We start from the raw sequence: 25332 nt of genomic DNA, 5'->3' as shown, positions 1-25332 counted from the left end.
CTAAGGGAACACCCATGATCGTATCCTATGTGGATTCCATACATGTGGGGAGACGTTATGGTGTCCCCACATGCATACAATCCTGGGGTACAAGTGTGATCCAAAATAGAGCAGTAGGACAAAAAAATCAGGAGGGGGGAGAGGGAAAATGGACAATGGTATAGGATGGTACTAACATCCAGTTTGTCATTGAGGCCTCTAGGCAACAGGTTGTCAAGGATGAATATCCAGTAGGTCCCCGGTTGGCAGAGCCGCTGGAAACGCTCTGCCTCGGGGAGACCCCTGGGCATAGCTTTAATGATCCACACTTGCAGACCCTCCATAGACTGATCATGAAATTCCTGAAAATGACGAGGTACACTATGTTTATCCCTCTCCACCTCAATAAAGTGTTCTCCAAATCTTTTACGAAGAGGGCGGATAGTGCGACTCACGTAAAAGAAGCCACAGGGACAGGATAAACAATATATGACATGATCTGTAGAACAACAGTAAAAATCATCAATAGTATAGGTATTACCTTTTGACTGTAAAGTCTTTTTGTCCATGATGGACAAACCTGCAGGTTTTGCTCAGTGGTTTGCAAAATTGATACATCCCTTTAGGGGAATCAAACAAAGTTGGTCAGTGGGGTGATTAGAAAACATGGGTTTACATTTACTGGGTGCTGTTTTCGTTCTTGTTTTTTTTGTTTTCTCCCCAGTTATTTGTCCAAAGAGGAATCCACTCTACTTGGTTGAGGACTCAACTTCGATTCGACTACTACACCTAATTTATTTCTTCTCTTCAAGGATCTAAATAAATGTATTTAAAACCTTACTCTCAAAAGGGTTTTCAATATCAAATTCAAAAAGAAGCCCAAACCCACCCCCCTGGAAACAGATGACCCAGGGGATTTGGAGATCCTAGAGCAACTATATTCTGGCCTTAATGGTGACAACACCACCCTACAATGTTGGTCCAATATTCTTGATTCAGTTGATGTGGATCCTGTTCTCTTGAAACAGCTTCTTGACATATCTCTGGCGATCATCCACACCTCCCTAAAACCTGCATCTGTCTTCTACCCATCTCATGCTAAGGGCCCCATACTTGCATTCCTTCTATAGTACAGTGTATTCGGACCTCTCAAAACTATGCCTTCAGGCCCATCCAGCAAATAAAGCGCAGTGAGCCCTTTCCCTAAAAGTGCTTATGGATAATGGTTATAATAAAACCAGCTGATAAGGGGGTAGTTTTTTCCCTCCAGGATAGGTCCAATTACCATACAGAAGCTCTTAGATTACTATCAGATGCTCATACCTACCTAGAATTACCTAATTATCGATTACCTAAATTTAAGGCCTCCTTTCTCCACAAAAACACCCTATTTTTTACCATCTGCCTAAAGTACACAAAAATCAAACCAACCCTCCAGGTAGACCCATAGTTGCCAACATAGACAGCATTACTAGCGATTCTTCTCAGTATATTGATGTCTTTCTTCAACCACTAGCACAAAAACAACACTCCTAGATTAGGGATGGAGTCCATCTCCTGTAACTCCTTAGACCATATCCCTGAGATTCCATTACCTTTGGTGTTCTTTGGACGTGAATTCCTTATACATGTCCATCCCCCATCAGGTCGACCTTACTGCCATACAACACTTTTTATTTCAAGACCCCCTGTTACATCCAGCACATGCCACGTTTGTCCTGGAAGCCACACCCTTTTGTCTGATACACAATTACTTCACTTTTAATGATGATTACTACCTGCAGATTCACTGCACTCTCATGGGTGCAAATTTTGCAGCCTTTTATGCCAACTCAACCTTGGCTTTTTGGGAGGAAAAACACTGCCAATATTATTTTTTCTCTTACGTCCTCCGACAGTCGCCGCCCACTCACACAGTCTTCACCAATGGGTATTGACCTTCGCTCCGCAGGAGTAGCTAGGCATAAGACTTGTTAGTAACAAAGGCGTTTAGCATAGACACACCCCTAGGGGCTGTCCCACTAGTCAATACCTCCCTGCACCAGCATTCCCAACTCAGTTTCATTTTGCCTAGCTCAGGAGTAGTCAGGCTTTCCTGTGCTGGGGCTACAGTCTCAGCCTTCTACCCTTTTTTTGATTTTATTTCAAAGTTGTTTTCTTTGCTTTACTAGCTGTTATTTTACCAGCTTTTAGATAGGGATCTTCGGATGAAGATGCATCATGCGTTGCTGGGTATCGGACTGGCCGCCCTGGGTCTCCAGGGCTGAGGGTCAGATGGATCCCCAGCCTGCCATCGAGCGTTCGGCTATGGTTCGCCCTGGCACTGTGAACGACCCATCCCTGCTCGCTGCAGGGATGCAGCCTGTGAGGTGGCTACCTCACTGGACGCCTTCTGCGGTTTTGTGCTGCAGTGTGCTGCGTCCCGGCTACGGCACTCCCTGTCATATGAGGACAGCGGTTTTCCATTTGTGAAGGCTCCCCACGCCATCCGGTACGGTAAGCACCTTTTCTATGTGGTGACCTCTGTCTGGGGTGTCAGTCTATGGCTGTGTGTTCCCCTCATGTCTGTGTATGCGGGCTCCCTGATGTGATCCCTGTGTGGGTTAATGTATCATCACTGCTGTGAGGTGGGGACCCCTCTCTCCTGTGTCACTTGTGTGCTGGGTACAGACATGTATGTGTGGTGACCGCTGCGGCGGGGCGCCGCGCGGTCCGCCATTTTTTACTGTGGGCGAAATGTGGCTTCACCCTGGGCCTTGTACAGGGTTGCAGTGCGGTGCTTTTGGCACCACTCAACGCCATTTTTTGCGTGTGGCATGATCGCTCGATCGGAGCACATGTCGGCGGCCATTTTCTTGTAGCCTCCATTCACTTCTACGGGGCAGCCATTTTCCCTGAGCCTATTGCAATATAGTTCAGCCTTCTTTGCCTTACTTCCTCTTTCTCTGATACAGCGATTGGTGGCAACAGTCAGCAGGCTCTGCAGGTGCTCCCTCCATGCTGTTCGGCGCTATCCTTCCTAACTCAGTGGTTTTCCATCCCTCTGGGGGTCGGTGCATACTGTGAGTATTGCGGTGGGCTGCACTCGCCGCGGCTTTTAAAGGGCCAGTGCCTCTTTTTCCTAAACTTGTTTGGCATGGATTCCCAGGATAGCAATTTTCCCCTAGCCCTGGTAGGGGACCCCGGACCTGCTGCACCCCCCGCGGGGTCGGATTTAGCCAATGTAGTGGCATCTTTGGTGTCACAGATGCAGGTGCTGATGGCTGAACGTTCTGCAAATGAAGAGGGCCAAGTTATCTATCTCCTTTGATCAGATGGTGATATGGCTGCTGTGGCTGGCGTGCCCCTTTCAGGGTCTCGCCCATCTCTGGACCCTTTGGGGTCTGAAGGGGAGGCAGAGGTTGAAGGGGTTGATACTTCTCACCCAGGCTCGCCTAAAGAGCTTGCACTCATGATGAGCTGATCTCTTCTATCTATGAAAGTCTGCCCTGCTGACTTTCATCACACTATGAGTGAACAATGGCGCAGTTTAAAGAAGCCCTTTACGGTGCCCAGTCGTTTTAAGCTGCCTTATCCTTTTGCGCCCTCCGCTGAGGAGCGCTGGTGCGTGGCGCCCCAGGTGGATCACGCTGTGGCCGTATTGAACAAGGCTACCCTGGTTCCCACGGTAGATACCCCGGTTTTCCAGGATCCTACGGACAGGAGGTTGGAGTCTCTTGCCCGCCACGCGTATATGGTGGCGGGCCCTATGCTCGAACCTATTTTCGCTTCTGTCATGGTGGCTCAGGCGGTGGCAGACTGGACTAAGGTGCTCAGACGCACCCTCATGTCTGATTCTGCCCCACCAGCTACGCTGGAAATGGTGGACCAGATTCATCAGGGGGTCATGTATTTGTGCGATGCGGCCTTGAATGAGGCCCCTTTAGCTGCACGCCTGTCGAGTGTCGCGGTGCTTAACCGTCGACTGATCTGGCTGAAGAGTTGGTCGGCTGACCAATCGTCTTGGAAAACGGTGGCTGATTTTCCCTATGCTGGGTCTCGCCTTTTTGGCGAGGCTTTGGATACTCTGGGGAAAGGAGTCACTGGGGGCAAGAGCACTCTGTTGCCCCAGAATCCGACGACCAAGTCCTTTCGCGGCAAGCGGGGCCCCGCTTTTAGACCCTCTTAGGGGTCCTTTCGTGCCTTTAAGTCGCAATCCAAGGGCAAGCCCTTTAATGGCCAAAGTGGCCAGGAGAAGCCCTGGGCGGGTAAGCAGAAGCCCGGCCAAGTCGGCTCTGCGCCCCATTCCGCATCTGCCTGAAGGGACGCCCTCACCCGTGTTTGGGGTGGGGGGCCGTTTGCGCGGTTTCCTCCAGCCTTGGCTGTTCCGCATTCGGGACAGATGGGTTCAGGCAATCGTTCGATCGGGTTACAAGATCGAATTCCCTTCTCGGCCGGCGGGCTGATTTTTTCCCTCAAATCTTCAGCTGACTCCTGGGCGTTTGCAGGATCTGCATCAAGCGGTGCAGGATTTTCTGGCCCAGGGGGTGGTGGTTCTGGTGCCTCACCGGGACAGGTTTCGGGGGTTTTACTCCAATCTGTTCACTGTGCCCAGAAAGGAGGGCAAGGTACGTCCGATCCTGGACTTGACAGCTCTGAACCGCTTCGTGCGTGTTCGGAAGTTTCGCATGTAATCCCTGCGGGAGAATTCATGGCCTCCATCGACTTGAAGGATGCATATCTACACATCCCCATTTTCGAAGGTCATCCAGAGGTACCTTCGGTTCGCCATTGCGGAGGACTATTATCAGTTTATGGCATTACCTTTCGGTCTCGCTTCGGCTCCACGGGTTTTTTACCAAGGTGCTGGCGCCTGTTCTGACCCTGTTAGGAGCCCAGGGCATTGCGGTCTTGAGATATCTGGACGATTTCCTGTTAAGATCGAGTGCCAGTCAGAGCCTGCTGAGCGACCTGTCCATTACGGTACAGACACTTCAGGAGTTCGGTTGGACCATCAACGTTCCGAAGTCGACGATGTCCCCTTCGGTTCGCCTTCCCTACCTGGTAATGGTTCTGGACTCTGCTCAAGGTCTTCCTGCCCGAGGACAAGCTCCGGACGCTTCAGGACGAAGTCAGGTCCCTCTGGGACAACCGATCCTCGTCACTCAGGACCTGTATGCGGTGCCTGGGGTTAATGGTCTCGGCCTTCGAGGCGATCCCCTTTGCTCAGTTTCACACGCGGTCTTTCCAAGCGGAGATTCTTGCCGAGTGGGACGGGCGACCTCAGTCCTTGGATCTGAGGGTCTCGTTGAGCCGCCAAACCAGAAGGGATCTTCTGTGGTGGCTCCAGTCCCCGGCGGTGTCAGGGGGCCGGTCTTTTCGTCCGTTGCTATGGACGGTGGTCACCACGGATGCCAATCTGTCGGGCTGGGGTGGTGTTCTGGGCAACCTGTCTGCCCAGGGAACTTGGTGGGAGGAGGAATCCTCCCTTCCGATCAACATCCTGGAATTGAGAGCGATAACGCTTTGCCTTCTGCAGTGGTCGGGACGACTTCAGGGCCGTCCGGTTCAGGTATAGACGGACGATGCGACCGCGGTGGCTTACATCAACCACCAAGGGGGCACCAGGAGTGCCCGAGCGGCCCGGGAAGTGACCGACATTCTGTCTTGGGCCGAGACTCACCTCCCGGCGATAACGGCAGTGCACATCCCGGGGATGGAGAACTGGCAGGCCGATTATCTGAGCCGCCAGACCCTGGACCAGGGAGAATGGTCCTTACACCCGGATGTCTTCCATATGCTGTGCGCGAGGTGGGGATCCCCAGATGTGGACCTGTTCGCGTCTCGTCTAAACAACAAGGTGGAAAGGTTCGTGGCAAGGCCGCGCGATCCTCGGGCGGACGCCTCGGACACGTTAATGGCGCCTTGGCATTAGTATCGTCTGATGTATGCCTTTCCTCCAATTCAGTTGCTGTCCAGGCTCCTTCGCAGGTTGGCCTCGGAAACCGCACGCGGTGATTCTGGTGGCACCGGACTGGCCTCGCTGGGCTTGGTACGCGGACATCGTTCATCTGGCAGTCACGCCTCCGTGGCGCCTGCCAATGCGTGAAGACCTTCTGTCTCAGGACCGATCTTCCATCCTGCTTTACAGTCGCTGGCTTTAACATCCTGGCTGTTGAAAGCCAGGTCCTGAGGGACAGGGGTCTCTCCCCTGAGGTCATTCCTACTCTGATCAAAGCTAGGAAAGCCTCGTCTGGTAAAATTTATTACCGTACTTGGAAAGCGTACTTTGCCTAGTGTGAGTCCAGGGGGTTCTCCCCTCGCTCATACTCTGTGTCGAGAGTGTTGGCTTTCCTTCAGACTGGTGTGAACCGGCGTTTGGCGCTGGCCACGATAAAAGGCCAGGTTTCTGCACTGGCTGTTCTTTTTCAGCACCCTGTGGCGTCTCATTCCTTAATTCGCCCCTTTGTTCAAAGGTGTGCGTCATTTGGCCTCTCCTCGGAGGGCGCCCTTACCTCCGTGGGACTTGAACTTGGTTCTGTCCGTGTTGCAGCGTGCTCCCTTGAAGACATCAGGGAGCTCTCGTTGCCTCTGCTGTCTAAAAAGGTTGCCTTTTTGGTGGCGATCACTTCGGCTCGCAGAGTGTCGGAGCTGGCGGCATTGTCCTGCCGCTCTCCCTATTTGGTGGTTCACAAGGATAGGGTGGTCTGGCGGCCTCACCTGTCCTTCCTCCCTAAGGTGATCTCTGATTTTCACCTTAATGGGGACATTGTCTTGCCTTTGCTCTGTGCAAAGCCCAAGCATCCTATGGAGGTTGCCTTGCATTCCTTGGATGTTGTCAGGGCAATCAGGGTTTACCTGTCGTCCACAAAATCTTTTCGCAAGTCAGATTCCCTCTTTGTCCTTCCTGAGGGATCTCGGAAGGGCATGGCGGCGTCTGCAGCGACCATTGCCAAATGGATCAGACAGACCATTGTGCAGGCCTATACCTTGAAGGAACGGGTTCCACCCTTCCTTGTTAAGGTGCACTCTACCAGATCTCTGAGTACGTCTTGGGCCTTCCGACATCAGGCCTCCGTGGCCCAGGTGTGTAAGGCGGCAACTTGGTCGTCCGTGCACACCTTCTCCAAGTTTTATAAGGTGGATGTTCAGGCATCAGCCGATGCCTCTTTTGGCCGCATAGTGCTCAATGCGGCAGTGCCGTAGGGACCCTGGTTTATGGGTCTTTGGCTGTTGGGGTGTTTTACCCCTGGGTTATTTGTTTTCCTGGGTTGTTGCTCCTGTTGAGCACGTTCCTGTTGCCCAGATGGTATTCTTACTGTGTGTAAGGTTCCTTTCTCTGATGTGGGTACTGCGTTGCCTTTTCTGCGGTTGCGTCTCCCACCCCTCATGTCTACACTGCTTTGGGACATCCCATTGGTGAAGACTGTGTGAGTGGGCGGCGACTGTCGGAGGACGTAAGAGAAAACTGAATTTTTGTAAAATCTTACCGTAAAATTCCTTTCTCTGAGTCCTCCGACAGTCGCCGCCCCCCGCCCCTCTTTTGGGGTCTTGTGTACTCTTACTGCTATGCTACCAAACTGAGTTGGGAATGCTGGTGCAGGGAGGTATTGACTAGTGGGACAGCCCCTAGGGGTGTGTCTATGCTAAAAGCCTTTGTTACTAACAAGTTTTATGCCTAGCTACTCCTGCGGAGCGAAGGTCAATACCCATTGGTGAAGACTGTGTGAGTGGGCGGCGACTGTCGGAGGACTCAGAGAAAGGAATTTTACGGTAAGATTTTACAAAAATTCAGTTTTTGGGTCACTTTATTGATGAGATCCTTATCATCTGGGATAAGACTCCATCCCAGGTGGAGGATTTTGGCAGATACTGCAACAACAGCCCCTTAGGGCAGGGGTAGGCAACCTTGGCTCTCCAGCTGTTGTAGAACTGCAAGTCCCATAAGGCACTGCAAGACTGACAGCCACAGGCATGCCTCCCCAAGGCGGAGGCATGATGGGATTTGTAGTTTCAGCACAGCTGAAGAGCCAAGGTTGCCTACCCCTGCCCTAGGCCATTCCTTTACATCTGTTCATAACAACAATTCTTTAGCCGTTTAGACCTGAAACTTTACCATATGAGCTTCACCATTCAGGCTAAATATTATACAAAATTGACTGCTGGCAGTTCCTTTTTGCACTACACCAGCTGCCACCGCTCCAGATGGATTAGTAACATTCCAAAGGGATAGTTCTGCAGGCTAAGACAAAATTGCACCAATGATTCTGATTATGTGACCCAAGGTCACCTTCTAAAACAAAACTTTTCAGAAAAAGGGTATTCTGATGAGTTGGTAGAAATAGCATACCATACATACCTAAATGGCAAACCACCCAAACAGTCATTTAGATTCATCGCACGTTTCCATAACCATACCGTAGGATGTAATCCATCACCAACAGATATTGGGCTATTCTTTTACAAGATCCACACTTACAGGATATCATTGAGGCTAATCTCAATGAGGCTAATCCCAAGATTACCTATGGAAGAGCACCTAACCTAAAAACAAAATAGTACTCGAGTACATTTAAACCCAAGCTTTCTGTTCGCCCCACTGACCAACTTTGTTTGATTCCCCTTAAAGAGATGTACCAATGTCGCCACTGTAAAACGTGCAGGTTTGTCCATCGGGGATAAAAAGACTTTACAGTCAAAGGTAATACCTTTACTATAAATTTTTACTGTTGTTCTGCGGATCATGTCATATATTGTTTATCCTGTCCCTGTGGCCTCTTTTACGTGGGTTGCACTATTCACCCTCTTCGTAAAAGATTTGGAGAACATCATTGCTTTATCGAGGAGGAGTAGGGTAAACATAGTGTACCTCGTCATTTTCAGGAATTTCATGATCAGTCTACGGAGGGTCTGCAAGTGTGGATCATTAAAGCTATGCTTGGGTCTCCCCGAGGCAGAGCGTTTCCAGCGGCTCTGCCAACAGGAGACCTACTAGATATTTATCCTTGACACCCTCTTGCCTAGGGGCCTTAATGAGGAATTGGATGTTAGTACCATCCTATGCCATTGTCCTTTTTCCCCTCTTCCCCCTCCTTTTTTATTGCCCCTCTGCTCTATTTTGCATCACACTTGTACCCCAGGATTGTATGCATGTGGGGACACCATAAGGTCTCCCCACATGTATGGAATCCACATATGATCATGGGTATTCCCTTAGCTTTAATATGTATTTACCTCCATTGAAGCAATAATTGACAGTTGGCCCAATTATTTATAGTTTATCCCTATCGATTTGGGTGTGGTCCTAGCCCCAGAACACCCCATATATTCTTATATATTTACATATAACTTTTCCCTTCCCCTCTCCGGTCTAACCCTCACCCTCTCCCTTCATAAAGGTCCAGTTTTAGGTTTTGTTTTTTTAACCTCATGAAATGTCTGTCAAGTAATGATCTCTTTGTATTATTGTTTGTCTATCTATTATATAGTTTATTATTTATTATGTATTTATGTGTGTTACATTGTAAATATTTACCAGTTTTAATTCCGATGTACATGGCTTGCTCAGTTCTCTCCACGAGCTGGCTGGCTGGTGTCACATCTTTAGGTGTTGAAATTTGCTTGAAAAGGGAGCGCACATACCCCTATGTTGTAGAGCGCATGCTCCGAAATGCGTTGCATTCTGGTCCTAAGCCCTGCCTGCGTTATCATGCTCCTGGATGTGTTCCACTCTGCGCTCCATCCACTTCAGGAAGGACTTCAGTCGACTTTCTCCTCCACACGGGGACTCCCGTCACATTCCACCTGACATTACCAACAGCTCCCGCTGCCCGCTTCAACTAGCATTCCGGACCTACACTTATTGATGTGCCTATTTTTTACATATTTATTGTAAGTAGCCCTGTTGTGGGGATTATTTAAATACACAGTCATTCTGCACTTAGAGGCGCTTCTCTGCTTTTGTTTTTGTCTGTGTATATCCAGATTATCAAGAGTCTGCTAAACTCTTCCAAGAAGCCTGCCCTAGTTCCTTGGACATTTTTGGACTTGCTGTGGACTTATACCTTATAACTACTTTTCTTGCATATTCGGTATTATGACCAAGCCTCTGCGCTTATAACCTCCTTTTCGTGTTTGTATAATGCTCACCGTGGCAAGTGGTTATTGGTCCACACGGCAATGTGACCATGCTGACCAGTGAGAATTTCCTCTTTCTTTTGAGATGCTGTTCTGGAAGAAAAAGGCGCCAAGGGAGCATTTACATGGTGAGTGCAGTCATGTGACCTTGTTGACCAATGATTGCTGACCATTGTGACCATTATGATGCTTACAAGCTCTGAGGCTGCTTTTGCGATGTACAGATCATCTTCTGTAAAAGTAAACTTACCCTTTAACTAGAATCTGACTGGCTGCTATCACTTATTTACCATTGCACTTTTTTTTTCTTTTTCAAATAAGCTCCTTATAATTGTCATGCACCTGTTGGGTGATACTATTTCACAAATTCACAAGGTTGTTCCAAGTAAAGGTACTTTCCTCTGTTTGGGATAGAACACACACTATATGATCAAATGTCTGTGCTCACCCTCTCATCACATCTCTAAAAACTTGTTGAATGTCTCATTCCAAAACAATGCCCGTTAGATTCAACTGACCCTTTGCTACTATAACAGCCAGCAGTGTTTGGGGAAGACTTTCTTTTACAAGTGTTTTATTGGTTATCTTATTAGTTTATTAGTTTTAAAGCATACGGATCATGTATTTCAAACAATTCGATAGATTCCAGGTAATTGAAAGAACAGTGTTGCACGTCTTCATACACTGGGCTGTATGTTGATACGAGGAGTTAGAGTTAGTTATGTGTTTGGGAATTTGTGCGCATTCAGCCAAAGAGATTAGGAGTACTCATGTTGTGCAAGAAGACCTATCTCAGTGAGTCTTCCAGTTCCTTTCCAAGGTGATTAGTAGGGTTAAGGCCAGAGTACTGTGCAGGCCACTCAAGTTGCTCCATTCAAGACTTGTCCATCCATGTTTCTTTTTCGTTCATTGACAGACACAGCTCCTGATTCTTCTTAACTATTGGGTTATACTGCTCCCAACAGGAGTAGGAGAATAGGCCGGAAAAAGCTTGACTACGCCTATGGACAGTTCCAGGGGATATGAACTCAGTTTTTTTCTACCTAGTAAGAACCTAGTTGGGATCTCTGGTCCTGGTGATTTGTTTTTTTTTTTTGAATGGAATTTTTTCTTATCTTTATTATTTTGTTCCTGTGAGAATCTACAATCAATTGCAGGACTGGGCGACGGAATGGATAATCTTGATCAAGAGGGTCCCCCCAGTCTGTCCAGTGAGCGCGTGCAGGTCTCAGCTCCGCGCTAGGTCAGCCGTGACATAGCCCCACTGCATGAGGTCTGGCCTGCGAGTTAAACGTCTCGCGAGGGCGCATGCGACCCGGCTTTGGCTTGATTTGCAGCATTCCTTCTGGCCGACAGCCACCCACATTCCGATGGAGCGGTGATCTGTCCAGAACAGTGCCCACTCTGTGACTGGTATGGTAAGTAGCTGTCCCCCCCCCCCCTACTCCTGGAGGATTTTGGGGTGGGCCTGGAGGATTTTGGGGTGGGGCCCCTCCCTGGGACGTGGGAACCCCGGGTTCCCCTCCATCACCCCCAGCCCCTCTAAACTTTCAGTGGTCACTGTGGGTCTTTCAGCCCCCCCCCACAATATTGTGTGGGGCACCTGCCCCTTTTTAGTGCCGCAGGACCATCAGGGTACCCTGCCTGCACGTCCGTGTCAGGGGGCTTTTTCCTATTATGTGGGCCTCTATTGAGGGGCTCGGAGGGCGACCCCCTTGTCCCGTTTTTGCGGGGTCCAGTAGATGGTCCATTGGTGGGCACGCGGTCGGCGTCCCCTTTGCAGGATCACAGTCGACGGCCCTCCTCTGATTGTTACATCAGATCCTGAAATTGTTTCGGCCGACCCCTACATGAGTCACCTTGCTCTGCGTCCACGTACCTTGAGTGCTCAGATAGCGAAGATGATTCCTATGCTACTCTAGCCGCACATGAAAAGGTGCTGGTAGATGCACTGTTTGTGTAGGTTGCAGCTGATGCTGGGTTGCTGGGATGCTGGGTCCTTCTCGGCACCCACAGGCCCTCCAAAATGGTGAGGGTAATCCCCTTTACGCTTACTTTGACAACATTGTCACAAAATTGTGGGGTTGTCAAAAACGCAGTAGTTCCTAAGCGTTTTTACCTTGCGGTATCCTTTATGAGGATTAACTGCTTAAAAGGTGGACGGTCCCACCTGTAGCAGACTCGTCGGTTTCCAGGTTGAATAAAGCTACCTTTATTCAGGTTGAGGAGTCCCCGGCCTTTAAAGATCCAGCTGATAGGAGGGCAGAGGCTTTGGCTCGCCATATGTTCGCTGTGGCTGGTTTGGCACTTAGGCTGGTATTTACGATTGCCCTGGTGTTGCAAACTCTGACCAAGTGGGCTAAACTTTTACGCCGGTACCTGGAGGGGAAACGGCTTCCCCCAGTCTTGCGGAGCTGGCGGATCAGTTGATCCAGGGGCTACAGTTTATCTGTGATGCTTCTTTTGATGCGGCTCCATTGATTTCTAGGCTATCTGTATTAGCAGTGGTCCTTCAGCGTATTATCTTGCTGAAATGCTGGTCTGCAGACCAGACTTCTAAGAAGGCCTTATCTGATCTTCCCCTTGTAGGGGATCACCTGTTTGGAGCTTTCTTTGATGACATTATGAAGGGTCTCACAGGGGGGAAGAGTACTCTTCTTCCTCCCGCTACCAAAGGCAAGGAGCCCCATCGTAGATATGGGCTATTCTCCTTGGCTCATGAGGTTTTTTCGTCCCTCAGGTTCTTAACACAAGGGATCATCAAAAATCAGGGCCTCCACCGGAGGTTCCAAGAGGACCCGTTCTGCAAGCCACGAGCGGGCTCTTCCACACCTGCAGATAAGGATGCCTCTGCATGAAAGGGCGCCCTCACCTGTATCTGGGGTGGGGGGATGTCTTCGCTGGATTCCCGATCCAGGGACCTCCCTGGGTCCACAAAGTTATTCGGTCGGGCTACAAGATCAAGTTCGGTCTTATCCACCGAAAAGGTTCTTCCATTCCAACCTGCAATTGTCCCCAGATCGCTTACACGGTCTCTTTGGGGAAGTGCAAGAAATGGGACCGGAACAATCACCCCTTAAAGTAACCAATTCGGAACGTTTTCAGGGGTTTTTACTCTAACCTCATTACAGTTCCCAGGAAGGAAGGCAAGGTACATCCAATTCTGAACCTCATGGTTCCGCATGAAGACCATTTGCACGGTAGTGGCGTCCCTACATCAGGGGGTTTTCTTCTTGCTTCTATCGACATCAAGGATGCCTACCGTCACATTCTAATGTGTGCCAGTCATCAGCGCTTCCTCCGTTTTGTCGTGGGCAAGGAGCAGCATCAGTTTGTGGCACTGACTTTTGGTCTCGCCTCTGCTCCTTGGGTGTTCACAAAAGTGTTTACCCCGGTGCTGGCATCATTTGAGTCAGCGGGGGATTGAGGTCCTGGGGTACCGGGGCTATATTCTTCTGGGAGCGGAGTCTCTGACTGCTCTGATGAACATCTGGAGATTACTCTGCGAACTCTGATGGGGTTCGGTTGGATTCTGAACCTTCAGAAGTCTGCTTTGGTTCTGTTCTCAAAAACTGGACTATCTGGGTCTGACTCTGGACTCGGCCTCAGCCAGAGTGTTTAGTCCTCTGGAAGAACTCCAGACATTGCAGGAGACAATTCAGCTTCTGTTGCTCAGCAGATGGTCATTCCTACGGGCTTGCATGCAGGTGCTGGGCCTGATGGTGTCCACCTTTTTGAAGCGGCCTGTTTGCACAGTTCCACACAAGATCTCTGCAAAAGAGATTCTGGTGAAATGGGACAAAGATCCACGGTCTCTAGAGGTGGCTTCGTTCTCCGGTGCTTCGACAGGGAAAATCCTTCTGCCCCCTTTACTGGATGGTTGTCGCCACGGATGCCAGCCTGTCCAGGTGGAGAGGTGTCCTCCACACTGCCGAATAATGTACTGGAACGCCGAGCGATCAGAATTGTCTGGCTTATTGGACAATTCTTCTCCAGGGGTGTCCGGTACAAATTCATTTGGACAAGGTCACGGCCGTGGTCAATGTCAATCACCAAGGGGGCACAAGAAGTGGTAGCCAGCATTCTAAGGTGGGCTGCCGATTTGTTCCAGTCCTCTCTAACTCCTGCCACGACTCCAGTGCAGGATTGAGGCAGAAAGGATTCCGGTCATTCTAGTGGCCCCAGACTAGCCTTGCCAGTCTTGGTACGCCCATCTGGTATGGCTGATTGCCGATGCTCCTTGGGGACTTCCTCTCAGGGAGGATCTGCTGTCCCAAGGACCTATCTTCCATCCTGCTTTACAGTCGCTGGATTTGACGACTTGTCTGTTGAACGCCAGATGCTGAAGGATAGAGGTATGTCTGAGTTGGGGATTGCTACGCTGTTGGAAGCTAGGAAATATACTTCTAGGAAGATCTACCTTTGTACTCAGTGGCGCCTGTCCTCTCTTCTCATGTGCCAGCGGGATTTTTTGGCTTCTGCCTGCCTACAGCGCTGCCCTCGGGGTCAACACTGGAACTTTGCATGATCTGGATTTTTTCCCTCCATCCCCTCTCTTCTTCACCTATATCCCAGTGCGGGTCCCACTTGTCGGCACAAGCGCCCAACACACCCCCTCTTTGTTTCTACCTTTGTACGTGGAAGACATACATTGCGCGGTGTGAGTCTCTTGGGGTTCATCCTGGCTCCTTCTTGGTGGATTGAATCTTAACATTCCTTCAACGGTGGGTTGAACAGCAATTGGCCTTGAGTACCATCAAGGGCCAGGTATTCGCTCTTTTGTATGAGGAAGCCCCTGCGCTATGAACTAAAGAGTGGAATAAGAATAAAAATATATAACAAACTAAAGATAAGGGATAGCTGCGGCTCCTATTTCAGCCTTTCCAAAGAAACTGAATAGATAGCAAGTGATACAGTAATGAAGCTGCGCTTATCCGTAATAAGGTACAGAAATCAATGGTATAAGTACAATCCGTAAATATAATGTGACTTCTGTGCTGTAAGCAGAGTGACCATATAAAGTGCTAATAATGCAAAAAAAAGTGTATATACAAAGATCAATGGTATGGATAAAATCCGTAAATAAAATGTGACTCCTGTTTTGTAAACGGAATGACAATATAGAGTGCTACTGGTGCAACAAAAGTGCAAATAATAACTGAGGATACAGTGCCAGTCATATAAATAACGGAACAGTGGCACCAATAAATGGCAGTGATTAAATCATAAAACACTTAGAGTGTGAATAAGGTGACTGCAGTGTACAAGGTGACTGCGTGACAACAGCATTAGGTCAATTATTTACTAAGTAGTAAAATCAGCCGTAGGTGAGAGCTAATCAAAAAGTCCATACATCTACTAAATAATACTGAACTTAGTACATAAATAGCAGCATAAAAGTTCATAAGGTGGCAGTGAAGTGAGGTCTAGTGATGAAATCAGGTGAGTGATATTAGCACCAAATAGTGAACGGTGGGATCACCAAGGAGTAATTAATTGACCTAATCCTGTTGTCACGCAGTCACCTTGTACACTGCAGTCACCAGGTGGTGTTTCGCCCCCTGTCCGTCATTCCTTCCTAAGGTGGTCTCTGATTTTCATTTGAATGGAGACATTGTGTTGCCTTCCTTGTGTCCCAGGCCTAAACATCCAAAGGAAATTGCCTTGCATGCCTTGGATGTGGTCCGGGCAATTAGGGTGTACCTGGCAGCTACAGAGTTTTTAAGGGAGTGATACTCTCTATTTGCGCTAACAGACAGAGCTCGTCGATAAGGGTTGTCCGCTTCCGCTGCGACCATTTTCAGATGGATCAAGACAGATAGTGGTTTAGCCTATTCCATCAAGGGTCAGGTTCCTCTTTTCCCTGTCGGGGTGCACTCTATTTGGGCGCCTAGTGCCTCCTGGACTTTCTGTCATCATGCGTCAGTGACGCAGGTTTGCAATGCAGCCACCTGGTTGTCGGTGCACACGTTTACTAAGTTCTTATAAAGTGGATGTGTTGGCATCTGTGGATGCTTCTTTTGGCCCCAAGGTTTTGCAGTTTAGAGAATGTCTCAAACCAAGGACAAATGTCTCTGTATCATGAAACGCGTCAACCTATTTGCATGCCTTTGATGCACTGTCTGTATGGATGTATTCATGAGGAATAAACGACAGTTCTAATTTCATCTACTACTGAGTGCGGTCCAATTTTTCCTTGGTGTGAGACATTTTCTGGATGGCGGATCTGACCGGAGTGCTTTGCCTCACCTGAGCGGCTACCCCCTTCAGCCTGCTGTTTAGAGGACTTGGTCCTCTTTGAGGGTGTATTGGTTTCAGGTGAGCTCCAGTTGTTTATGGTAGCGCTCTGTTACCTGATTGGCTATGGTTGGCCTTGGGAACTTTTTTCTGATGTATTTCCCACCCTTCATGTTTAACACTGCTTCGGGACGTCCCAATGGTCAAGAAGATAAGAAGCTGTGTCCCGTCAATGAACGAAAGAGAAAATGGGATTTTTGATTTACCATAAAATCGATTTCTCTGATGTTCATTGATGGACACAGCACGCACCTCTCTGTGGAGTTGGTTTTCTTCTGACACTGCTTGTAACAAAACTGAGTGCCTATAGCTGAGAGTGGGTGTATACCCCTTGGGACTGCTCATAGGCATAGTTGAGCTTTTTCCTGTCCTTTTGCTGTAGGGGACAATATAAACCCAATGGTTAGGAAGAATCAGGAGCTGTGTCTGCGAATGAACATTAGAGAAATTAATTTTACAATAAGTCAAAAATCAAATTTTTTTATGGACCTAACTTTGTGCAGAGGGGTACAGTCATGCTGGAACAGAAAATGGCCTTCCCTAAACTGTTGCTTCAAGGCTGGAAATATGCAGTTGCCTAAAACGCCTTGCATGCTTAGCATTAGTAGTACCCTTCATTGAAAACACCTCCACTCTACGTACCTTTGGCTATATAGTGTAATTATGTTTCATTGGTATCAATACATTTTCAGAAAGACAGAATGGCGGTACATAGCATGGGCATTTCATTTTGATACATTTCCTAAAGTTGTATTTGATGTCACCATTATTTAGGAGATTTAAATTCATCATAGACGGATGATTACGCATTTTAATATCCAGTCTTGTTTTTATCACTATGAAGAATCTCACATAAAGTCTAGTTGTATCAAACCTGGTTCATCACTTTCAAAAAAAATTTTCACATTCAGACATTTTAGTGACCATTTGTATACTACACTTATTCTGAATAAACATGGTTGAGCTGTTAACTTTAGCATATGATTAGTTCAACTTGACTAACTATGTGAGCTTTGGAAAAGTTAAACCTAAAAGTTCCTATATATGTAATGCATAACCTCTTTCCAGGAGAGAACTCTAGCTTTCATCAATGATCTACCTAGGTTTTGTGTTTTTCCAACACAAAAGAAGATGCTGTGAGTCTTATGAAAAAAAAAAAAAAGTGTTTAGTGTCTTACAGCAGCCAGCTGGATTCTAGATCTCTATTGCAATTTAAAAAAATCTGAATTATGACTTAGTCGCCATAGGCAGCAGTCCAGTTTGTAATGTTGACTCCTTGCCTCAATCCATCAATAGGTTGGATCTTCTGACCTTCCCACTTGTTCTGGGTCAGTGACTCACTAGGTAACAAAGCCAGGGAGCTAGCAGAATCTTAAAGTGGTCCTTACATGACAAATCAAAGCCCCTTATCTAGAAGCCACCCACCCACTAATTTAAAAAAATGCTCTGTGAAAGGCATAAACAATATTGGAAAAAAAATGGAAAAAACTGGGAAAGGGCATTGCTACTGGACTTTCGCACAGAATCTTGCCTTACGCCCAGCTTTTGAAGTCTAGTCTAGGCAAGAGTGATAACACTGGGTCTTCTAATAGGAGATTACCTTACACCCAGATCTAGCAGGATAGCCTAGGTAAAGGTGATGTCACTAGACCTTCTCGTAGGAATTTGGGTAAGCCCAGGATCCATAATCAGATAATTAGTGTGTGCACTGCACTGGAGTGTTGTCTGAGTTTTGAGATCCTCAAATCTCAACCCAGTGACATCACCTATGCCTACAGTAAATAGCCGAACCTGAATATTTTTTAAATTAGGGGGCGCTGGACTCCAAGGTAAGTGGACTTTATGTTTTAATGCCAGGTCAGCAATAGGAACGTTGTCATTGACAACACACATTTAATGACAGATTCTCCTTAAACTGCACAGAAAAGGTTGGAAACAGGTTGGCTGCTGTTTGCTGTGCTTTCCATTCCATTCTTTAATTGTTTACTTCTGAGCTAATTTGTTAGATGTAGTTGATTGCATAGGGTGACGTGTGTCTCACGCACATGTATATATCATATTCTGTAAAATTTTCTGCCCATTTACATTGATTTGTGAAGATTTAAAACTATATATATTTCAAATTTCTGAATGAAAACCCCTGGTGGTTAGTGCTCAGAACATTTATTCTTCCCCAAAGACTACATTTGCATATTTGTATGTGTGTGTTGTGCTTCAGTGTGATATTACTGTTTGAGATATGTCTGTTCTTTATTTTGCCTGTGTCCTTGCTCAGCTGTTGATTATGATCTGTAACATCACCTCCACATTACTGTGCCTCATGTACAATGCGCACACTCTCCACTTGCATATTGTCACTTTCTGCCTGCTTCTTGTGGTTTTGCTGCACTCATCAGTCACTTCTCTTTCCTCTCCGGTCCCTTTTCTCCCCGATCTCTCCTGTCTTTCTGTCTTCTTTTTTAAAGCCATGAGGAGCCGATCCATTGGGGACAGTGCCCTGCCATCAGCCTCTATCCGCAGCGCTAAAAGTGCACCTGTCCTGATCCATCCTTCCAAACCCCTTCTGCCTGATATTGTTCTCACTCTGCTTTCCGATGAGCTGTCAGGTAGTGGCACCTCTGTCTGCGCACATACCCACTGTCTGCAGCCCCTTTAACTACACTGAATACAGATGAATGTTAGGGTGGAATCTCTTCTCTTAACTCCTCGCTATTGTGCACGTTCCCTAATTACTTGTTCTAATGGCTTCAGCTCAGAAATCTTTAGTTGTACACAAATATTTCTAATAGATGGGCTTTGGTTGTGGTTCAGATGTTTTATGTTCTTTTTGGGGATTCTCTTTAGTAATAACCATTTGTATAAAAGGACTGGTAGATCTGAAGGTATAGGCAGTTGAAGCTGTATGTAAATCTTCTCAAAAAGTTAAGTTTGGTTCCACGCCTACTACCTCCTGGGCTCCTCTTGGTTAATGAAGCTGCCCATACCATTGAAGAACCAAAATAGAAAGGCATGGTTGGAGAAGGGCCAAGCTCAACTTGGACAGAAAAAAGATTTATAAAATCCTTTTGAATATCTCAAGTTTGAGACCCATTTACACTCCAATTTTTGTTTGTTTTAATTAAAAAGCAGTTTATTATGTTAATAACAAGTCATTATTACCAAGTTCCTTAACATATATTCAAAAGTATTTTTAAAATGTGTTGATACTCAGTTAAACTTTACATTATGAATTAAGTTATTTTACAGTCCCATATTATGTTATTTTAAGGGTCCTTCATATTTTATGCAGACCAGATAAAATGAAAGTAATCAGGCAACAAGACTTCAATAAATACTCCTTTGGTGACTGGTGGAGTATTGGGATTCTCTGTTTGGAAAACCCTTTTGCTTTGTTACTAAATGTATGTGAAATAAGACATCTGAACTACAGCTTGCCCAGCTTTTTGCAATTTTATGTTCTTTTATATAGGGAGAGTTTTTTTTTTTTTTGGGTGGGGGGGACTGTTCTTGGGAATGTCTGACCTAATAGCTTTCTGCACTATTTAAAATGTTGTGTTGGCACTAATATTAGTGCTTGGTAATTGCTTATTGCTTGATGTTTGTTTAAAACTTTTTCTATTCCAGCATTTACAAACTTCTGGCTAATGTATAATTTTTCTGTTACAGTGATATTAAGGGCTCTTTCACACAGAGCGGACCGCATTGCGATCCGCTCAGGCACTATGGAGCGGTTGACACTTGTGTCATCCGCTCCGTATGTCCGCATATCATCCCATCCGTTTGCGGATGATATACGGACATAATGTATGTCTATGGCCATTGCGGATGTCAGCAGGGTTCTGTTCCATTCCAAAAAACGGAACAGAACTGAAAGGACGAAAATTGGATGTCAGCGGATGGTCATCTGCTGACATCCACAATGCCATTGACATACATTATGTCCGTATATCATCCGCAAAAAAATAGGATGACATACGGACATGCAGAACACCTGTGTGAAAGGGCCCTAAAGGCAGATTTTTTTTTTGTGTTTTAAAAATAACAAGCATGTCATACTTCCCTGCTCTTTGCAGTGGTTTTGCACAGAGCAGCCTTAATCCTCCTCTTCTTGGGTCCCCTGCTTGCACTCCTGGCCCCTCCCTCCTGCCTTGTGCCCCTGTAGCAGCTTGTTACGGGGGGCTCCCGAGCCGCTGCTCTGTGTGTCTTTTCACACACAGAGCATGGCTCGGCCACACCCCTGTTCTCTCATTGCCTGTAATTGACAGTGGGAACCAATGGCTACCACTGCTGTCTCAGCCAATGAGGAGGTAGAGAGCAGGGAGAGCCGAGGCGGTCATGCATATGGCTGGATCGAGATGGGGCTCAGGAAAGTAAGAAGGGGTAGCTGCACACAGAAGGTTTTTCATTTTCATGCATAGAATGCATGAAGGTAAAAAAAAAAAACCTTGAGCCTTTACAACCACTTTAATTCTCACTGGTTTGCATTGATTTCTCCAGACAGAAAATGTATAGCCTAATCTTCTAGTCAAGCTATTTTTTTTACTTCTAATTAGTAGTCAATTATAACTACAGGATTTATACATTCTGAGCTTTAAAATATTTATTTTTGCTCATTTGGTTTCCTGATTTAATTACTCCCATACACTTCCCATGTTGGTATTTGCAAACCTTTTGCCCTCTTATTATTTCTACTGGCTGAAAGTGCAAAGTGAATTGAGTTGGTGGGGAGGCTTGTCTCTCCTAGACCCCATGCTAGATAGTTTTGGAACACTCTGAGAGCAGCTGCAAAGCCATCAGTGGCCTCCTGGAAAACTTCTGAACCTTTATAGTTGGCTCTGCATTCATGACAGTCAGTGTATGTGGCTTTTATAGGCTCTTTTCAGTATTTGAAAATAAGTGTTATGTGTAGTCTTATTGCTAACCTAGCGTACCACAGTAGAACAACTATAACACATTTAAGAACAAGCTTTTACAGATTCCTTTAGAATGACGTGCAGAAGAGGTCAAAGTAATTATTTGACCTCTGATTATGTAGTGCACTACTAGCTGTAATTATTAACGAGTTAGGACTTAACTGCTAATCTGTTTTGGTAATGGCATAAGGAAGTTTTGTTCAGTTCACAGCCAAAGTAAATATTTGAGTAGGAAAGCATTAGAACAAATTGGGTCAAAAAGCTTTCATAATTCCAGTTAGCTGGAGCTGTGAGTGGTACCCGACATGCAGCCTGGCAGTGAAGGTCAGGAGCACAGGGATACTGAATTGATTTGCCCCTGTGTAAGAAAACCCTTCAAACAAACAGTTGTAGGTTTGCTTACTCCGCTGCACACACCTTTTCCTCCTTGGCCCCCTTTTCCTTAAGTCATCTGCTCCTCTCCTAGCTGTGTCCCAGCCAGTCTTACCCTTCCCAGGCACTTCTCTCCCTGTCGGACTCCTCCTTCCCCAGCCCTCTCCCCCAGTCAAACTGCTCTTCTCCTGCCTATATCTTACCCAATCAGATCACTCCCGAACCTCTTCCTGTCCAAACATTCCTCCCCCTTCACCTACACACTCTGCACCAGTCTCTGTGATTTGCAGGTATAAACAAGCAAATGTACTGTCGATGCAGCGCCTATTCCCTGCACTCTGAGTGGTGCAATCGTCTTGTCCAACCTGACTGTAGGCTTGTAGATGAGAACAGATGACACGGCAACTTGATAATACTTAAGCCTTGCAGCCCCACGCTGGACCAGGGTGGTCCGGAAAACACTATAAACGACAACAAAACAAGGGCGCACCGGCCTAGTGCATTATCTCTTAGACAGGTTTATTAAAATAATAGATTAAAAATTCTCACAAACGAGTTTCTTGATAAAAAGCACATCAAATAGATATAAATAGATATAAAATCCTCAGCAACAAGATCGGGATTGAATCGTCCCCTGAAGCTGTGCAGGCTTACGCATTTCGCGGCAGCGCCTCTTCCTCAGAGCCTCAGATTAGATATAGGTTTGTACGTAAACTAACCCATTTATATGAATGTCAGCATTAAATGAGGGCAATGGTGACTCAACACTGTACTCTGTTCACAGCAGAGTACTATGAATGGATTTGTTTACAAACAAATCCATTTGTGAATAGTGTGCATCTGGAAAGTATTCACGTCTCTTCACTTTTTCCACAATTTGTTTTGTTACAGCCTTATTTCAAAATGAATTAAATTCATTATTTTCCTCAAATTTCTACAAACAATACCTCATAATGACAACGTGAAAGAATTTTGTTTAAAATCTTTGCAAATGTATTAAAATTAAAAAAACGCAAAAAATCACATGTACATAGGTATTCACATCCTTTGCCATGACACTCAAAATTGAGCTCCGGTGCATCTGGATTATCCTTGAGATGTTTCTACAACCTAATTGGAGTCCACCTGTGGTACATCTAGTTAATTGGACATGATTTGGAAAGGCAAATACCTGTCTTTATAATGTCCTACAGTTAATGGTGCATGTCAGAGCACAAACCAAGCCATGAAGTCCAAAGAATTGTCTGTAGACCACCGACACAGGATTGTTTCGAAGCACAGATCTGGGGAAGGGTACAGAAACATTTCTGCAGCATTGAAGGTCCCAATGAGCACAGTGGCCTCCATCAGCCGTAAAAGGAATATGTTTGGAACCACCAGGACTCTTCCTAGAGCGGGCGGCCTAGCAAAACTGAAGGGCCTTAGGGAGGTGACCAAGAGCTCGATTGCCACTCTGACAGAGCTCCAGTGTTTCTCTGTGGAGAGAGGAGAACTTTCTAGAAGAACAATCATCTCTGCTGCACTCCTCTAATCAGGCCTGCATGGTAGAGTGGCCAGACAGAAGCCACTCCTCCTGTAAAAGGCACATGACAGCCTGCCTAAAGGAAACCAGGCATTGTTCATCACTTGGTCAATACCATACCTACAATGAAGCATGGTGGTGCAGCATGATGCTCTGGGGATGTTTTTCAGTGACAGGAACTGGGAGACTAGTCAGGATCGAGGGAAAGATAAATGCAGCAATGTACAGTGACGTCCTTGGTGAAAACCCACTCCAGAGCGCTCTGGACCTCAGTCTGGAGCAAAGGTTCATCTTCCAATAGGACAACGACCCTAAGCACACAGCCAAGATAACAAAGGAGTGGCTACGAGACAACTCTGTGAATGTCATTGAGTGGCCCAGACTTAAACCCGATCAAACATCTCTGAGGAGAACTGAAAATGGCTGGGCACTGATGCTCTTTATCCAACATGAAGGAGCTTGAGAGGTCCTGCAAAGAAGAATGAAAGAAACTGCCCAAAAATAGGTGTGCCAAGCTTGTAGCATCATACTCAAAAAGACTCGAGGCTGTAATTGGTGTCAAAGGTGCTTCAACAAAGTTGCATAGTTAAAGTAAAAAAAAAAAAAAAAAACACAAGTCCATCTATTTTAAGCAATAAATAAATAATACAATCCTGTATACACAATCCTATATCCACAGTTGATCCAGAGGAAGGCGAAAAACCCCAGTAATGCATGATTCAATTTGCTACAGCAGGGGAAAAAAATTCCTTCCTGATCCCCTGAGAGGCAATCTCTGATATTCCCTGCATCAACTTTACCTATAAATGTTAGTACCCAGTTATATTTTGTATGTTTAAGAAAGAATCCAGGCCTTTTTTAAAGTATTCTACTGAGCTGGCCAGAACCAGCTCTTGAGGGAATCTATTCCATATTTTCACAGCTCTTACTGTGAAGAAACCCTTCCCTGTATGGAGATGAACTCTCATTTCCTCTGGACATAAAGAGTGCCCCTTTGTCCTCTGTGGGGACCTTTAAAGTGCATAACTCAACGCCATGTTTACTATATGGACCCCTTATGTATTTGTACGTTGATCATATCCCCCCTTAATCGCCTCTTCTTAAGAGAATAAATTCAGTTCCTCCAATCTATCCTAATACAGTAACTGAGCTCCTCCATGCCTCTTATCCGTTTGGTTGCCCTTCTCTGCACTTTCTCCAGTTCCCTCAAATATTTTTTTTTTTTTTTTGAGAACTGGTGCCCAAAACTGAACTGCATATTCCAGATGAGATCTTTCTAATGACTTGTACAGGGGCAAAATTATGTCTCTCGCTCTGGAGTCTATAAATCTCAATACAAGAAAGGAATTTGCTCGCTTTGGAAACCACAGCTTGGCATTGCATGCTATTTTTAAGCTTATGATCTACCATAACACCCAGATCCTTCTCCACTATGGATTCCCCCACTTGTACTCCCCTAGTATGTATGATACATGCGTATTCTTTGCCCCCAAGTGCAAAATTTTACATTTATCAAAATTAAACCCCATTTTCCCCATAGTTGCCCAATTATGTATTGTGAATACTTATGTACAAGTGATTTTTTTCCGTTTGTTATTTTTAATAAATTTGCAAAGATTTCAAACAAATAATTTTGTGTTGTCATTATGGGGTATTGTTTGAAAATAATTATTATAATCAATTTTGGAATAAGGCTGTAACATAACAAAATGTTAAAAAAGTGAAGCACTGTGAATACTTTCTGGATGCAATGTGTAAAAAAAAAAGTAGAAAAAAAAGTAGTTTAGAAAAAGCTGAATTAAAAAAAATGAAACAAAATAATTCCTTTGTTGCACACTTTTTGGAGTATTTTATTATTTGAGGCATTTTACTCAGTACAAAGTGTCTAAACTGCAACATTAAAAGTTTAGAGAGATATCAAACACAAGCAAATGTGCCTGGTGTAAGCCCCCGTTCACACTAAGGCGACCTGTGAGGCGACCTGGTCGCCTCATAGGTCGCCGCAGGTCGCCTCCCATAGGGAAGCTGCGGACCCGTTCTAATAGGAGCGACACAAGTCGCTCCGACTTAGAAAAAGGGTCCGGAGCTTCTTTGGGGCGACCAGGAGGCGACCGCATAGACTAGTTATGAGGT

General features: G+C 46.2%; 1 protein-coding gene across 9 annotated transcripts in view; it reads left to right on the top strand.

Moving 5' to 3' along the window:
* The window catches only part of RALGAPA1 (Ral GTPase activating protein catalytic subunit alpha 1), a 508613-nt gene that overhangs the window by 157340 nt on the left and 325941 nt on the right, over positions 1-25332 (top strand). For 5 of the 9 annotated variants that reach the window (XM_082275705.1, XM_082275701.1, XM_082275699.1 and 2 more), the window contains exon 17: positions 18858-18998. The exons of the other annotated variants lie outside the window; for them this stretch is intronic. In XM_082275705.1, coding sequence (XP_082131831.1) covers positions 18858-18998 — 141 coding nt within the window. The remainder of the gene's footprint in view (positions 1-18857; positions 18999-25332) is intronic. 9 annotated transcript variants of the gene reach the window in all.

The sequence above is a fragment of the Pelophylax lessonae genome (assembly GCF_965119305.1).
Source record: "Pelophylax lessonae genome assembly, chromosome: 13".
Classification (NCBI taxonomy): Eukaryota; Metazoa; Chordata; class Amphibia; order Anura; family Ranidae; genus Pelophylax; species Pelophylax lessonae.
This window is presented reverse-complemented; position numbering and strand designations above follow the sequence as displayed.